General features: G+C 35.9%; 1 protein-coding gene across 2 annotated transcripts; it reads left to right on the top strand.

The window, feature by feature from the left end:
• The first annotated feature begins 2,958 nt into the window (after window positions 1-2,958).
• LOC111517956 (monocarboxylate transporter 14) lies at window positions 2,959-17,913 on the top strand. 2 transcript variants are annotated; one of them, XM_023174262.2, is made up of 8 exons: window positions 2,959-3,069; window positions 3,881-4,193; window positions 6,960-7,211; window positions 8,939-9,087; window positions 10,632-10,818; window positions 12,644-12,810; window positions 16,307-16,529; window positions 17,579-17,913. In XM_023174262.2, the coding sequence occupies exons 1-8, from the start codon at window positions 3,067-3,069 to the stop codon at window positions 17,857-17,859; spliced, it is 1,575 nt and encodes a 524-aa protein (XP_023030030.2). In that variant the 5' UTR covers window positions 2,959-3,066; the 3' UTR covers window positions 17,860-17,913. The 2 variants fall into 2 exon arrangements, with proteins under 2 accessions (XP_023030030.2, XP_023030024.2); XM_023174256.2 differs by lacking the exon at window positions 2,959-3,069 and adding an exon at window positions 3,189-3,343.
• Window positions 17,914-18,847: the final 934 nt, after the last annotated feature.

The raw sequence follows: 18,847 nt of genomic DNA, 5'->3' as shown, positions 1-18,847 counted from the left end.
ATTAGAATTAGAGAAAAATTGGTGCAGTGCAATCGAATATTGCCTTGATAAACTTCGCATAATACAAAAGTCTTGGTGAGAGTGATATGAAAAAAGTTGGCTTTGGCACTGCGGAAAGTGCTTATTAATCAATTTCCAGTTTTATTACGTTATACCATCCTCTTTGAGATAATACTGCAATCTTTTCACGGCCTATTGAATTTAAAAAGTGTTTCTATTATTCATTCAAGAGTAAACAGGAGTTCACTTGGTACACTAAGATCGATTGGAGTTTTAGTTAGTCTGCAACTCTTGTACTTCTAAAAACAGTGAACACAGCTTCAGTCTATGTATCATAACCTTTTGTCTAGGGGAGAAAACTTCATTTCGCCATAAGAAAAAGTTGTTCAGGCTGTTCCCAAAAAAATCGGGTCTCCAGTGGCAATTTCTCAAATTTCACTGTTATTACTATTCACATCGACTGTATAAAAGAGATCTGCATAACCTCCGCGAGAATCCTCAAGCGGAAGGTCGACCTGAGAGAAACTCTGGACAGAGTCCGGAAAAGAGCAAACCTGCTAAAAGCACTGAGAGGCAAGCTCGGGAGGTGCGACAGTAAAACTCTCCTACACACTTATAAAACTTTCTTCAAACCAGTCCTTGACAACGGAGCGATGATATACTGTACGCTTCCCCGAGACTATCCCACCGTATCCTAACAACCGAGAGAAGAATCCTACGCAACATCCACAACCTCTTTTACCGCTACCCATCTCAAAAATTATATAACCTAGTAAATACTACACCAATCAACATACGATTTCAGGAACAAGGACGATATGCGACAAAAATGATGAGCAGTAATAACGCCGATGCCATCAACACGCTGACAAGACCTTGGACTCCCTGTGGAGGACCCAGAAGGATACCTACGAAGAAGCTCCCGTTTCCCCCAGCAAGACTCCTGGGAGCAATGGAAGATTTGCCGGAGCAGATCCAAGATATTCTAGAGGGATAGCCACTGGAAATTAGACAGTTACGTCCTGGAAGGGGCTGAAATTGGAAGTCATTTACCCTCGGCCTTACAACCTGTACCCATATTCCAATGACCACTGCAACTGACCCGGACCACTCTAATGGAACAACGGAAAAACAAGAAAAACAAGAGGAACACATGGCAACATAAGACAACATACAAACAATCCACTAACCCTGAAGATGCATAAGCCTATAGTAGGGCCCCACACAAAATACACTATCACAAATATTTTATAATTTTATCCAAAAGCTTGAATGAACATTTTTTTGACGTGACTTGACTTGATCTGCATAGATGTACTACTACAGATATTTGCCGGAGGCGAGATGACCTGAAGCAGCTGAGAGAGTTTCGAAGTGAAAATATAAAGATTCATCATCTTGATGAAACTTGACCTAACGAAGGACCGTTGGAAAATTCACGTCGAGCATTTTTAGAAGGGTTGGTATACCGAATTATAGTCGTCTCAAAAAAAAGCTACTGGTTATTCTCGACATTGGAAGTGTTGATGGTTTTGTTGAAGGTGGCTCATTGATGTTTGAGTCAAGGCATTCTGGTGATAACAACGAAAACATGAACGAATATGATGAATAATGCAATTCTAGACAATTTGAGAGGATACCAACTGATGCACCCATGCTCAATCCCTAAAGAGATGGGATGAAATCAAAGGATGCAATTTTGCCAGGATCACCCTCGGCGACCCTGGGAAGTTGGCGCCGAAGAAATATCTGGCGATGACCCGGAAAAATCTATGCTGTTAAGCGTAGGATTTCTGACTGGCCACTTATGGAAACACCTCCATAATATGGGGCTAGTGGATACACCTCTATGCAGGATGTGTGAACAGGAAGATGAAACTGTCAGGCATGTCCTATGCGAGTGTCCGAAGTTATCGTCAATAAGAGAGTGTGTAGTCAGCGAGTCTTGGCCTACACCTGCCGATATAAAGGAGATGTCTTCCAGTGGAAGGACAGGATGGACGACGACCTAGGAGGACAACTCCTCGGGAGGATGTACAATGGGTCACATGTGGCCCACACTCACTCTCCCTACTCTACAGATACAGAGATATAGATATCAACTGATGCATGAAAAAAGCAGATATCATCGAAGGGTTTCGACAAAAGACACGCCTTTTGATGAAAGGATGGTTTGAAAAGGAACTATTATCCATAGTATGCTCTAATATGTTCATTTCACGAAATATGTAATCGCCAATATGGTACGGAAACAAACTATTATTATTCTGTGTCTGACCCCTCATCATTGCGAACTCAATCCATTGAACTCGTTTGGGCTCAAGTAAAGGGTTTTGTTGCAAGAAGAAATACGATATTCAAAATAAAAAGGTCTTCAATTGCTTATTAAGATTCTTTGAAAACTATCGATTCCAAAAAATAGTGAAAATGTATTGAACATGCCATCCGACACAGCTAACTTTGATAGTATGGAATATCAGAAAACTATTGAGGATATTAGTACCTTTACTTGATTTAATGAGAGAGATATGTGTCAAAAGTATGAGTGAATCTACAGCTGTATATCGCTTCAAAGTTCAACTCAAAGTTCAACGATCTATATTTTTACAAGATTCACAAACTTGCAGTATACTATTACTCATCATCGATGAAACTTGGGAACTATATTTATAGTTGTACTAGAATATTAGATTCCAAAAGTGGTTTATTCTGTTTTATGGTTAAGTTCCATTCTTATAGTGGTAGTCTACTGGCATTGATAACTAGATCCATTATAATTAACTTTCCTTATCATTATCGGAAGGGGTATTTATACTCATTGAAATATGGATTCAATGTTTTGAGAATTTGCAAAAATTACCCAGGGAGGGATTCAGAGATACAATAATAGGTACCGATATTTACAAAACTCAACACTTTATGATCTTTTTGATTGCAGAAGATGAACATTCAAGGTTGTTTTTGTTTTTCAATGATAAGGTTTTCGATTGTCTCATTGATAACATAAAATGACTTAATTCACTCCACCAATTTTTCATTGGGTACATTAACTATCTAGAGTACAAAATGGTGAGTTTTGTTTTCAATTTCATTGAACTTCTTTTAGCGATATTTTGTTGATTTCATTCAAATATTATCAATAAAACTGGAAAAGAATGGAACTAGCCGATACTTGATGAAAGTCCATGTCGATTTTTTTCAATATAGTTTACCACTATAGTTCATTGTGATTTTCACTATAATAAGCAACAATAGCCGAGTAAGTGAAATCGTGAACTGATTGGAAAAGAATAATGAATGAGCTATGGAAGATCTGTATCGCTGTATCTGTAGAGTAGGGAGGGTGAGTGTACATCCACCGAACTTAGGGGGCACATGTGACCCATTGTACATCCTCCCGAGGAGTTGTCCCCCTAGGTTATCGTCCATTCTGTCCTTTCCAGGAAGGTGGACAGGTCACTAGGAGACATCTCCTTTATATCAACTGGTGAAGGCCAAGACTCGCCGAACACATACTCTTTTTGGCAACCTTGAAGTGTCTCACAGCGGCCTTCGTTTTTTACACAATGGTACAAAACTTATCAGACTAGTCAAAACATATTATAGTATTACAACTTATAAAAACATTATAAAGCTCACAAGAAAATATGAAAAACTCACAGATAGTGCATCAAATAGTGAGGTACTCCTCTATTGTATAAAATTGCTCTCTCAGCTGAGAGAAACCCCTCTCATACCACACATTTCTAATTTTAAAATAAGTTTTTCATTTTGGAAGATATGGAATGGGTCAGAGTATTCATAAAATTACCTATGTTTCAATCTATCCGTTCATCATCATATATAAAATGAACTTGTATAACCTAACAATTTTTTTCAGGTAAAAGCCGAAACTACCAGTAAAGAAAAAACTGTGCTCGGCATAGAACAAGATCCTGTAGATGTAATTCCTGGCCCTCCTGATGGTGGTTATGGATGGATAGTGGTTTTGGCTTCTTTCATGTGTAACTTAATGGTGGACGGTATTTCGTACTCTTTTGGGGTCTGTATATCCGATTTAGTACTGTACTACGGTGAATCCAAAGGAACTACCGCATGGGTTGGATCTATTCTCACTGGAAGCACTATGTGTGCTGGACCCCTAGCAAGTGCTTTCGCCAATAAATTCGGGTGTCGGACAGCTTGTATAACAGGTAGTGTTTGTCTTTAATCATGCATGAGTTAATGAGTCAACATTAGTATCAAATCATCAACCAATAACATAAATTAAACCACTATCGGAAAGAGTATACCGTGAAACGCTTTGTTCACGGACTGACAAACAAATGGAAAGGGATCTCAAGAAGTTAAAGATCTAAAATTATTCTAAATTGTAGAGTAGTTTCTCGAAGATACTTGTACTGGCCTCAGTAGAATTGTCAATTCGTTATATATGATTGATCAATGAAGAGAATACAGTAGTGTATCGGATGACTCCACCAAAAGTATATACTAATCCCACTATTGGTATTTCGGAAACGGTAAGACCTACAAGGTTGGTTGAAATTTACAGAAGTTTTCCATTTTGGAAAACTACAATAATATTTCTTCGAATTGGGAATAACAGCTGTTGTTTTTGAATTATTCACCAGAAACTAGATGGTCAAATGATATGAAAAAAGGCATATGAACTTTCAGTACTGTTTCATTTGTTATAATTCAATAAAAACCAATTTGCACTACGAAGTTTTGTCGTAGAACTCAACGCTATACACGATATCCAAATTTCGGAAGAACACGCAAAGTTGAAGGTCTCTTTCAACAATAAATTCTACGGGTGAGTATTCATTTACATCATTACATAAAACTGTTGGTAACCTTTTGCCACTAGGAGGGATTTCTCCTGAGTAGTACCTTCTACTTATTTTTTCGTGAAAATAAAACAAAATTCCACCATGGAGTGGTGGAATTTTGTATGATTTTGGGGTATGATTTTCCTCTAGGGAAGTAGTTTTCTTTACCATACCTTCTTTCCATTCGTCACTCAATGTCAACCGCTCATTGACATGACTTAGAAACATCCTATGAGAAATCACCAGTTAACAATGCTAATATCATTTCATGGTTGTTAAACCGATTTGGGAATTTTTTTAACCTTTTTGATCGATGTGTATACATCCTTTCAGGAAAGATGCTATTCCTCTCTGATGTCTGAATATGGTTATGTGAAGTAGGATATTTCAATCTCTCACGTCTGAATTAGAACTTCTAAAACAATGAAAGATTTGAAAATATCTTTCATTGTTAACTCATCGAATACCACGAATAACTGATAATTGTTCTTCTTTCAGGATCTCTATTACAAAATTCAATTTTCAAAATAGTGGATGCAGTTTTGATCTTCCAGAGCAATATGACAGTAAGCATGTAAACCAACATTGAAATTTTGTTCAAATCATCCTTGTAGTCATACCACAACTTAACAGGTTTTTTTTCTTGAAATCGAAGTTTCTATTCGATACGTTCTCGTTAAAGAATATTGTGGAATATCATGGGAGAAGAGAAGTCTTTAAATTCATTCGTGGATATTTTGGATTTCATATATAGAGTCTTTCATTAAGCACTTCCAATCTTCAAATTTAAATAAAACAAAGTGTGTGTGTGTGATATATAATTGAAATTTTTCATTCGTTTGAAAGAACTATTGATGCAATTCTATGTGGCATATGACATCGTTCAAATGTCCACCACGGCTTTTCTTCTCCGAAACGTACAATTTTCCATAACTCTGGCGCATAAAACAGGCTGAATTTGGTCGTTGGCATGGGTTATGTTGGTTTCGATGACCGCTCTGGTTTGTGGCTTATTCGCATACACCTGCGACTTGAGAAACCCCCACAGGAAAAAGTCTAATGGAGTCAAATCGCATAATCTCGGTGGCAAGTTCACATCAGCTACACGTGTGATGACCATGCCCTCGTATCGCAGAATATCCATTGTGACATGAACTGTGTGGTACCACATGTCATTGATGTCCAGATTATCCAAGTCAGGAAAGAAAATTGGTAATCGTCAACCTATAGTGCTCGCCGTTGACAGTGATGGCCTGACCAATGTAGTTCTCGAAGAAATGTGGACCGATGACGCCGCCAGCCCAAAGTTCACACCGAACAGTGAATTTCTCGGGATGCTTTGGACTCTTTCATCTCATATGGATTGGTATCGTCCCACATTCGACAATTTTGTTTGTTCACGTTCTCATTCATCCAGAAAGGGGCCTCATGGTTGAAGATGATTTTTCGATGAAAATTAGGGTCAGTTGCAACTTTTCAAGAACCCACATAGCGAACAGACGTAGTTGTCTATGGTAGTTTACCTTCAGTTCCTTGGTCAGTTGAATTTTGTACGGGTGCAGGTCCAACTCATGACACAAAGTTCAACAAATTGTAGTCTGCGAAAGGCCGATCGTTCACAGAACTAGTGGACTCAAATTTATCCACCACATTGCGATTTGTCTTCTCGGTAGGACGATTATGGCCACCGTAAAATGGCCTAAGCGCGCGGTACGTTGTCCGAACAGAACACCCATTTATATACAACAATTTTATTATTTGCACGTGTTGCTATATCTGTCCATGGTGATTTAGCGAAATGGACTGAATAAATGACAACTAATTTGACAGATGTAGCTCCAACAACATGACCGTTATCAATTCTCAAAATTCGGAAGTCCCTGTTGGAAGACCCCATATTAGTTGTCAAATAAAAGTCAGGTTGTCGATACTTCTTTTATTTCTTCAAAGATGAAGTTCAGTTTCGAATTTTTTGGCAATCTCAAAATAATAAAGGTTGAATATGTTACCGTTTCAATGATACATACCTACGTGTCAAATTGATAATCTTTTTTTTTACGGTAAAAAAGCAGTCAGACGTCTGTGATAAAGAAAATCCAAATTTGTATATACCTATTTTTTTTCTAGGTAGCATCATTGCAGCAGTAGCATTCGCTGTTTCAGTTTTGTGTCCAACAATAACCACGTTGATGATAGTTTACGGTTTCATTGGTGGTATTGGCTGCGGTATGATATACTTGCCAGCTGTCGTATGCGTTGGATATTATTTTGAAACCAAACGATCTTTGGCTACTGGTATTTGTGTGTGTGGTTCAGGATTTGGAGCTTTTGCTTTTCCTCCGTTGGCAACATATTTGATAAATAATTACGGTTGGAAAGGTGAGATATTAACCAAGACTTGTAAATATTTACAGAGAGTATAAACTAAGTGATAACGGCATTCATGAAGCTCCTGAAAATATTAGCGGTAGCTCATTGTATTCAGAATTACGTAAAGAAAATTACAATTTCTGCAGTACACAAAAAATTGCATTTGTTATCAACAAGTTAAGATGAAAAACAAGGAAGCCTTAGGTTTTTTGTTTGTAACTCAAAAACTATCGATACCAAAAAAATTAGAAATGAGTCAGAAAGAGGAAAAATTCACAATAACAAAGTCCCAACCCACAGAAATCTATCACCCTTATTTATAATTTTTGTGAAAAAGTGTTGGTTGGGTAACAGGATCAATTTTCTATTGAAAAAACAATTGTTTTCTTACCGACGTTTTGAATTTAATGAAATTCTTCTTCAGTGCTCGAAAAGCAGTTCTTTTCGTGTTGATAATATTACTATTTTGAAAACCATCAGACATATTAGATACATATTAAAAAAATAAAAAAAATTGCAAACAACTAATATTTTCGAGACAACCCCAACACAAAACGACATGAAACAAAAGTTTGTTTCTTCAAAACAACTTTATTCAGCCAAATTATGTTATAGTAAACATCTAACAGTATCTTACTCGGGTTCCGTTTAATAAATGTTCCAGTTTTTTGTCGCATCACTTTTGTAGATAATCCCAAAATATAATGTTGCAGCCAACTGCTCACCTTTATCTATTTATTTTTCACGATTTTCTTTCTCAAATGAGATATCACTCAGAAGAGGAATTCTACAGCTCATTCCTAATAGAAGACAGTTGAAATGTAATGTATATTTATTTCCGTTCTTGTGGAAGGACTGTTCAAACTTGCATTCGCCGCCAGTAGCATCTCTTAAGAGTGGATACTACCATACCTAGATAATACTGATGAATTCAATCGAAATAACGTTCTAGTACGGGATATCGCTTGATATCTGGTTGAATTGAACGAAAGCTGATAACGAAATAAATCGGTAGTTGAAAACTTTTTAAAAAACAAGTTTTCATTTACGTGTTCTTGAAAGAAGGAGATGAATTTCAATTGAATCAAACCCATGAATTCATTACATAACATGATTCATAGAAAAACGCTTATGTAAAAATCAAGTTACATATTGTATTGTTCATTTACACAGATACATTTTGTAACGAGCCTTTTGTCATATACATTGTTTAATGTAATATATTCAAGTATTTTTTTCATTCATTTTGTTTTTTCCATTTATTTTCTTCAGTTATCGTTAGACAAGGTTTCTACATTTGTTCGAACATCACCAAACTATCCCTAACCTCCACTGAGTTATAACTATTCGAAAAGCGTATGACGACCATTTTTTCTGCCATTTGGATTCATCTTGAATATGGTATATAAAATGAATGACGTCACGTAGCAAAATGCAAAATTTCAACTCAATTGGCTGACCTATATTATTATTATTATACTTCTTCAAAATTACGTTGCTAGGTTTCCCGTGTTAGGAATCACACATTAAAAGGTAAGACCTCGTTAATCCTTAGCTCGCACAAGTTTCGACTTCTGAGGGTTGTCGTTCGTAGGTGTGCGACAGCTGGTTAACGGAAAAACAGATTTTAAACAGATTTTTAAACATAAAATGGAAATACTGCAAATTGAATGAAACTTATGTTTGAACCAGCATTGAGAATATTAAGAATTTTATTTTCTCTTAAATTTTTCAAGGTACCAATTTATGTTTTGCTGGAATTATCTTGACTTGTGCTATTTTTGGGTCTCTGATGAAACCTTTAGAATTGAAACCTACCAACGTTACTACTACCATACAAAAAGTGCCCTCCAAAACAGCTCTTTCTTGGAAAAATTTCAGTGAAGTGAGTAAAAAATATTTCCTACATAAAATTCCAATAGTTTGTTATTATTCCTCATTCTATACCTACTATCTCTTGTTTTTATCGATGGAAAAAATGCTTCTCGAATTCAATTTTCATATCCATCCATTTCATTTTTTCAATTTCAAAATACTACGATATGTTTTTGATGAAATAGGGCTTTGTTTTTGAATTTTCAAGAAAAAGCAGCAATCTGCCAACAATCCTCACAATATTTTCAGTTTAGTTTTGTCAAGGTTACCACTAACGTTTTTTCCGTAGGAAAATGTTCTGGAGCAGAAAATTACAAGCTGATTTCACTTCTAAAGCATTCTCTCATTTGAAAAACACTATTGTGAGATTTTTACTGAAAAGTTTTTCAAAAACGGAACACGTGTCTCGCTATTCAATAGCTTCTTCAGAGGTGTTTATTCCCATTTCCAAGTCCTATAACTAAAATTCAACCAATGAACATTTTACGAGTACTTCTTGGAAATTTTCGTTCATTAGTCATACTTTTTCAAAAATGAATTTTTATACGATATATTTTTATTTGTCAGACTGTAAGATGAATTGAGATTTTAGATGACTTTTTGTACCTTCAGTCACCTTGGTTCCATCATCATAATATACAAATTTCATAATTCCAACTTATATCAAGATTGATGCAAGCGCACTAGAAAATTATTTGGTTTCGTGTTTTCTTTCTGATGAACTGTAGCTGTTCCAGTAAAATCATGTGTGATATCTTTAGTTTCGTGATCTTTGTTTTTGAGAACAAATTGAACTAGCCACTTCATTTAAAATCATTGGGACGCAAATTATATAAATTATATAGTGCTAGTTTCCTTAATCATATAGTGAAACTCTCAGTCACTCTCAGGTCTTATTATTTCCGTAGATTCCATAATCATGACATACTATTGGAGGAAATTCATCCGAAGTCTTTAGAATTATTAGCCAAAAAAGTTATGAGAATAATGACTGAAGCAAAATTAATGTATTTGAATTTCACTACTTCGGACTTCCATTGTCTACTATATAAAATGATTTGAAATCCCTGAAACAACTAAAAAAGAAGAATTGAAAATGAATTGCTGAAAATAACAATTATATTAACCAAAATAAACCTGAAATGAAACAATAGTGAAATAAAATACAAGTAAAAATCACTATTGTTTCATTTCAGGTTTATTTTGGTTAATATAATTGTTATTTTCAGCTATTCATTTTCAATTCTTCTTTTCTAGTTGTTTCAGAGATTTCAAATCATTTTATATAGTAGACAATGGAAGTCCGAACTAGTGAAATTCATCATGAAACATTGTCAATCACCTTCAAACAAAAATTAGTGTATTTATTTCACTCTTTTACATTTCATGAACAGAAAGCTCATCAACATAACCAAGCTATAAGACACGAGTAATGTAATTATTATTTGCAATTTCTCTATCAAATGACAGATCAAGTTATCAAATGGAATGATTGTTCGAATGTTACAAGTGGCTACATCAACTACGTCAAATCACAAGACTGTTATGTTTCAGGATCCGTCAGAAACGGAAACCGTATACAATTCGGTCTTATCGGTAGACATAAAAAACGATGTCATTCCACCCTTAGGCAGAAAAGACATATTTTACTCGGGGTCACTCACGAATCTGAAGGAATTCCAATCACAAGGATCGCTCAACAATTATAGGCAGAGCGTCATCAGCACTTCAAGATCAAAGTGTAAGTGTACTATACTACTTTGGTGAAACAAAAGTGAATTTTCATTTTTCTCGAAAAATATTTATTCATTCACCAATTTCTAGTTTGTTCCCTTCGAAGATGTCCACATCAGATATAATACACATTTCAAAATACACATACAGCATTTTTTCCAACTCTCGAAGCAGTTCTGATATGCAGAAAAAAGTCGCAGGGAGCTGAATCTGGTGAATACGGTGGATGAAGCATGATAACGATGCTGTTTTTGACAAAAAAATTACGAACAAGCAATGAGGTACCTTTTCGTGATGCAAAAGTCATGAAATGTTTTTTCAACATTACTGAAGACCATGTGGCAATAATTCCTGATACACTATTCTGCGGTAATCGGAAAAAAGAGTGAGCAAAACCATGATTTTTGACCGAGCTTGGCCTGATTTTTTTTCGGTCTTGGCTCTCCTGGGCTCTTCAGTTGGAACGAATGGACTTTGGTTTCAATGTCAACCATATACCCATGATTCGTCATCATTTATGACTGTTTCAAACAAATCTGAATCGCTATTAATGTCATTCAACAATTCCTGAGCGATGCTCATGCGACAATTTTCCTGTCAAAATTCAGCAATTTTGGAACGAACTTTGCTGCCACACGCTTCATTCCCAAAATTTTCGAAAAACTTGCATGCCATGAGCCAAATGATCTTATAAAAAAATCGCTAATCGAATGTACTCAGCCCAAAAAATTTGAACACTCACCCTATTTTTTTAACAGTACTCTCCAAATTTCAAATTTAAGTTCGAATAGATATTTATACTCTTGAGTATCTTTCAATCGGAGCACTGAATGAATCGGACATTCTACAAATTTCAATATTATTTTTATCAACTCTTACTACATGCTTCACTTATTGCAGAGCACTTTTTTTTCTTCATAGCTGCCATAACCTATGAATATTGGTACTTTGTCATTGTGCTATATTCAAAATAGAATATTTTTATATTATTAAGTACGAGTACCACTTTCTAACCTCACAGGAAATATCTCCAGTTGTAAAAAAATACTCTATTTGACGTTTTTTCCATCTCCTCAGATAGTATTTCCAGGACATGTACTGCCCTTGCTATTGCCATAAATCTAAGAAAAAGTTTTTCAGGCATCAGCACTCAGTAAAAAGAAAGACAAAAGACATTGAAATATGTTTTGTGGTAGTTGGCACTAATCAGTATAATGTAGCCGGTAGCCGATGATGCAAAATGAAGCACAAATACATGAAGTCATCAATAGGTAGCTGTAGCTGCCTCCGTAGTAGTGCTAGTAGTGATCTCGTGAACACAAATAAACTGTTATCCAAAATTATAAGTGTGTGTATCTTTTGCTGATTGCCTTGTGTATTCGTGCTTCTTTTGTTGCAAGTATTGTTTTTTATGCACTTGTCTACTTCATACTAGCCCGCAAACTTATGCTTATGGTTTGCTTTTTGTTGCTTCGATAACCTTCGCATTTGTATCATTTCTTGGACCTGGATGTTACGCAAATAAGTGTATTTACATAGATAATACTTTTCATTGTAAAGAACTTCTATCCGAAATCGTAGATGTGCGACTAACTTTTGTTGATGGCACCGTCGATGGCCAACTTATTCGAAACTGAAGTTTGCTTTTCCTTGAGTGCTAAGGTACGATAAAACTTTTGAATTTTCATGAAAACAACAGTGGAGTTCTTCCATTGTGAGTTCTTCGAAGATCAATGTTTGGCCATATTTGAGAATATTTTTGTTGAAAACTAACCCTGAAGCAATAAAAGAACCAGCTTATAATAATGATTCATTTTCCAAACTTTTTTCAGCTAAACAAGTATGTCTACCAAAAAGTATTGGCGATACCCTTAGCGAGTTACTGGATTTCAGTTTATTGAAGAATCCTGTATTTATGGTTCAAGGAATTTCCAGCATTTTTTGCATGATTGCATTCTACATACCGTTCGTCTATATAATAGAAAGTGCAAAAATTGAAGTGAGTAATATCAATTATCAATGAAATTTTACTTTTCAAAAAATTCTGAACAACTCACTCTCATATAAATACTAAATATATGGATTTGATGTTTAGCGACAAATAAAATAACAAAATCAATTTTCGCATTTTTTACATAAGTTATTGGAATACATTTGGGACGACGAAAGAATACACATGCCTCGTCGATAAAATACCAGTACTTTTATATAGCGTTCTCTTCTTCAACAAGTAAAAAAGGAAGAGAGAATTGTAAACGTGTTTCTTCCATTTTTCATTATATACTGTTTGCGAGACAATATGAATACAAAGACAATTTTTTTGTCAATTCCAACTTGCAGACTGTAACATACCAATTTTTTTTTTATACTCTCACAGATCCAAATAAATGCTGACACCCATTCACCTATTGTTTATTTTGATAATTTTCATTCATGTTATGATTAGGAACACAAATTGATGTCGACAGATATTATTTTTCTTCTGTTCAGTCATATACTTTATTTTCATAGCGAAGTGTAACGTAGAGTCAGAAGTGAGGTACAGAGAGAGATATGTACTCATAGAATTATCATACTCATATCGGTGGGCTTTGTGTACCTAATGTCTAATGTAACAGGCGGTAGAATTGCTTGAACTTTGAACCGATAACAATTCTATTTGTTTTCAAAAGGTATTTTCTGTGTCTGGCTTCGTATTTGGATACGATCATAAAAAGCGTAATAACCAATAAAAGTATAAGAACCACTAATAGCATAAAAACAGCAATAAATTGAACAAAAGGAAATTGTCTTGAACGTGTCTGGCTACACTGTAAAATATAGGTCTGAGATGGGTACTGCTGGAGTCCCAGATCTCAATAATCAGAGAAGTCTTTATTCAAAGGAGTGTGAAACAAAAGGCCTGAGTTTTCTTGATGGTTTCTGAAATTGTTGTAAGCTAAAGTGCATTAAACCCCACGGCAAGACCTTGTATTTTGTTATCATTTTTATTGAAGTCATCATTGGAAAGAGAAAAAAAATTAAGAATATGAACACTCTGATTCATTCATACACTGACCATTTATTTTAATACTGATTCATTATTTTCGTTCATTGATTCATTTCAAGGTTGGGGATGTAAAACCCTATTAAAACTGTGTAGATGGCGTCCAAATAAAACCGTTCAATTTGGTAACCCCTTTTCTTTGCAAATCAAGAGCTAGTCATTCCAACTTGGTACATGTACCACTTTCTTGTTCAAAATCAAGAAACGAGTGAGGTAACTTTATACTTCAATCAGAGATAACAAATATCACTTGTCGGCTATTTCTTAGATTCTGAGATCAAATGATGACATTACTATCGTTTGATAGTTCACATTGTCAACATGTTGTTTAATGAAAAGTTTCTACGATTTTGATGTTCTTATACACACTGGAAGCAGTTGTTTTCACAATTGATAAACTGAGGTGTTGTGTATTACATATATTTATATATTTGGTACACCCGTTACATCATTAGTCGAATTTATTATCAAGTTGTCAAATAAATGTCAATTAAAAAGATCATAAAGAGAACTCACATATTCATTATAAAGTGTTATTAATACATGAATTAAATCAAATACTACTCATTCACAACATGAGGGCATTTAATGTTTCATAGTGAATAAACTTTGTATCGCAATTACAGATTCCAATCTTGAAAAGGAATAGTTCGCTCTAATGTCCGCATTCTAGAATGTTCATATTGCCAGATATCGAAGTTGAAAAATTGAATGGAAAAAATAATTTTTCCCCCATGCCCCTCCCAGGTAGAGTGCCCCGAGTTGAAATCTTCTCCACACGGTTAATGTGGGCAGAACATCCCATCTCGTCCATCCACCCCCACCGAGCGTTCCTCAACTAACTGATGGGCACTTCAGCAAGATTGACATCTGACCTCTTTTGGTCAAAAGTCAGCCTCTAGGTGCTTTTACTTTCTGATCTGTTGTTTGTTTTATCTTGACTTTCCTAACTGAATTTTTGCATGGGGTTTCCAAAAACTAACCGGAGACTATTGTTTTGAAAAGAGATCGCGGTCGTGTGCTTCTCGTTGAACCTGAAAACGAAATGTTACTTATCAAAATTATACTTACCGAGTCTCGGGGGTGGTTTCTGGTTCTGCTTCGTTGGCTTCCTGTGTTTGTCCCTCTCTAGGAATCTGGGGTCATCCCTGTTCAGTGCATTGTGTAGATCGCTTAGCGTATACTATTTTCCGATAATAATTAATACACAAGTTAATACAAGTTAATACATTCGGATACCTTCTATAGGTAACTGAAATAACAAATGTTACCTGACGTATCCATACCAATTCTGCAACAATAACTATCTGTATCTGTATCTGTAGAGTAGGGAGGGTGAGTGTAAGCCCACGCACTTAGGCCACATGTGACCCATTGTACATCCTCCCGAGGAGTTGTCCTCCTAGGTCGTCGTCCATCCTGTCCTTTCCAGGAAGGTGGACAGGTCGCTGGGAGACATCTCCTTTATATCGGCAGGTGTAGGCCAAGACTCGCCGAACACACACTCTCTTATTGACGATAACTTCGGGCACTCGCACAGGACATGCCTGACAGTCTCATCTTCCTGTTCACACATCCTGCATAGAGGTGTGTCCACTAGCCCCATATTATGTAGGTGTTTCCTTAGCTGACAGTAGCCAGTCAGAAATCCTACTGTAAGGCGTAGATTTTTCCTGGTCATCGCCAGATATTTCTTCGGCGCCAGCTTCCCAGGGTCGCCCAAGGTGATCCTGGCAAGATTACATCCTTTGATTTCATCCCATCTCTTTAAAGATTGAGCATGGGTGTAACATTTGACTAGTTCCGCAATTGTCGAAGTCATCACTTGCCACTTGGTCCTAAAATTCTTAGTCCAGCCGCTTCCTTGGCTAAAGAGTCGGCAATGCGATTACCTTTACTCCTTTCGTGCCCTTTAACCCACCTCAGGATAATGTTATTATCTACCGAGGCTTTGGCTAAATCTTGGTGGCACTCTAGTGCTAGCCCTGAAGTAACACGGTGTCTGTTCAAGGCTAATAGTGCTTGTCTGCTATCAGTGCAGATTGTTATGTTTTTGTCAGAAATTCTTTTCTTGGTTATTTCTTTTGTGGCGATTGAGATACCAGCCAGTTCTGTTTGGACCACGCTGGTATTTCTTCCCATTCCCCATTTAATCCTTAGGCTTAGTGATCTGGAGTACACTCCACATCCTGAACCTTCTTTGGTTTTTGAGCCATCTGAGCAACAATGACTATTTATCTTCTATGATAATCAAGAGCACCAACTGTCGATCTCCAAAAACCTACCTGTGGATTTTTTCAGCTATTAGTGGATCCTAAACTAACATTGGTTATTTCAGGTTCCTATTGATGCCTGTATGATCTCATAGTTAAGGACTCGTTTTGACAAAATGTATCAGTTGCTTGAGGATATTTCAAACAATTTACAAAGTTTCTAATTTTTGTTACAGGGTATCGAAGCCAGTAATGCATCTTCTCTGTTATCTCTCATAGGTATAGTGAATACAGTGGGTAGAATTCTTTTTGGATTTATAGCAGATTCACCAAAAGTGGACTCTCTTCTACTCTTCAACTCATGCATTAGCCTGACTGCAGTTTCAACTGTCCTCATCCCTTTCTGTCACACTTATGTAACATATGTTATAGTTTCTATCAGTTTTGGTATCGGCATCTGTAAGTATAGCATACTTTTGTTTATTTCAGCTATATTATATAAAATCTATAATGAAATAATTCCGTATCGTAGAGTAAGGTGTCTTCAGGCAGAGCTGCAAACTATGTGACCTTCACAAAATTGAAGTTCACCAGTCTTAATACTATGTATTGGAAAAAGTTTACAGTGATCTGATTTCCAGCTGATACCTGGTTTCGAACTGAGCATTTTCAATAAAAAATAATTTACCCAGTTTGAATACGTTATTAGCAGGAAACATTGAAAGTAACTGATCTCTAAATTGTCTTTCTTATTTTCGCAGAAAGAAAACTTCATGAAAAGTGACATTCATCCAAATTCATCACAATGAAGAGCCCTAATTAATACTCATCTCTGCTTATCCTCAGAGGTCTCCTATTTGGATATCTCCTCCAAAATAATGTTTGAGAAAAGTTGGGAAAATTTGCGAAGGTTCATAGTTCATAGTTACTGACAGAGATACATGCTGCTTTTAAAGAAAAAAACTACATTTCAGGTCCTCGAGCGTCTGTGAAAGTTTCATTTAAACTTCAAGATGTCTCGAAGAGATTGCAATCATGACTCCTGAGGGTTCTTTCTGAAATTGAAAATAGTTAATTTTGAACCACTTCTTTGACATCTTGCAAACGAGAAGATCACTATTACCCCCACTAAGACTGAAAAAAGTTCACAAACGTTCCTACTGAGAAGTCGCTCTAGGAAATTTCGAAAGAATTTTCAAAATTCCAACGATTTACTATTGGTCTTCTGGATATGAAAATACACTTATAGTGGCTCAACTGAAATTAGTGGAGTTTATATGGAAGATACTAAAACCTGAAATGAAATTTGACCAGTATAAGATAAATAGATACTTGAAAGATTGATGCTCTTTTTCCCATTTTTGAAATCATTTATCGCATTTTAGCAAGCTATGTTTGAAATTTCAAAAGCTCGTCTTTCATTTTGAGGAAAACACCTCATATTTCAGTAAAATAGTACAGTGAAGACTAATTACAAGTGCACTGTGGTTTTTCATTTCTATTTTCAGCAGGATTCATGTCATTGACTTCCGTTACTCTGGTGGAGCTTCTCGGACTGGATAAACTAACGAATGCCTTTGGTTTAATTATTTTATTCCGTGGCTCTGCTGCTCTTATCGGATCTCCGATGGGTGGCGCCCTCTACGATGCTACTCAATCCTACCGTTTTTCATTTTTTGTAGCAGGAGGTTTATTTGCTGTTGCCGCAGCCATCAGTTTTGCTACGCCATTTTTCAAGACGAAGAAAACTGTAGATAAAGATGAAGCTCTCATGCCTATCAATGCATGAGATCAATTGATTATTTTTTTTACATTTCGCAATATATATTCCTTATTGAAGTTAGTCTAGTTTTTATTTCACAACTGTGATACAAAATTTTTCGTTTATGATTGTTTTCACCATTAAAACACGCCCTGAAAGTGCAATTGGAATTGTTATGACACAGGGTTCGATATTGGACACTGTTCTGTGTTGTATATATTTGAGCTGACAATATCATTCAAATGCTCGCTTGCTAAAATCTCATCACTCATCACAAATTGCACCGAATTCAGTTTATCACACATATATGTGATATGTGTCTTCCAATCTAGGTTTTGCTCGATATACATTTCAACAAAATTTGACAGAAATCTTTTGCCAGAATTACCATATTGTTCCATAGATTTACGTCTTTTCCATACTGGAACAGACTTTGTTTCTTCTCTATTCAATAGTAATTGGTTTCTAGCGAATCACCTCTGCGCTTCATTCAGCTGTTGCACAGAGCACATTTGTATTGATTTGCTCACTGTCAATGTAATGGACCTATTACGCTACCCTGAGGAATACCCACTGAGAGGGTACCTGTCTCTGGGAAGTACTCATTTCTATTCATGACTGTTCTTTGTTGATAAGATAAGACCGAATCCAATTCAGAGCTGGTCCTCTTATGACATATCTAGTTTTTCTAGCATGATAGCGTGTGACAAATCTAAAAATATACGCATATATATAGTAATATATTCATTTCCTGCAATAATCTTTCTATAGAGTGATAGACTGCAGTGTCTTTTTTAAAACCAATGCTGTGAGTGACTTAGCAATTCGTGTGTGTAGAAGAATCCAAGAAGTCGAGTGCACATGGCGTCACAAATATTTTCGAGAAGAGCAACAAATGACTACTTTGCGCTAGGTTTTTCTAGTGCCAGTTTTATACTGCTTGGAAATTGTCCATTGTATAGTGAGTTGTTCATCATATGCAAGAGATACAGAGCTAATTCATAGGCATAACACA

This window comes from Leptinotarsa decemlineata, unplaced genomic scaffold (assembly GCF_025532065.1).
Source record: "Leptinotarsa decemlineata unplaced genomic scaffold, Ldec_3_MD MMD2_tig00026336_RagTag_RagTag, whole genome shotgun sequence".
Classification (NCBI taxonomy): Eukaryota; Metazoa; Arthropoda; class Insecta; order Coleoptera; family Chrysomelidae; genus Leptinotarsa; species Leptinotarsa decemlineata.
The sequence above is the reverse complement of the archived record's forward strand: the minus strand, read 5'-3'. Positions and strand labels throughout refer to the sequence as shown.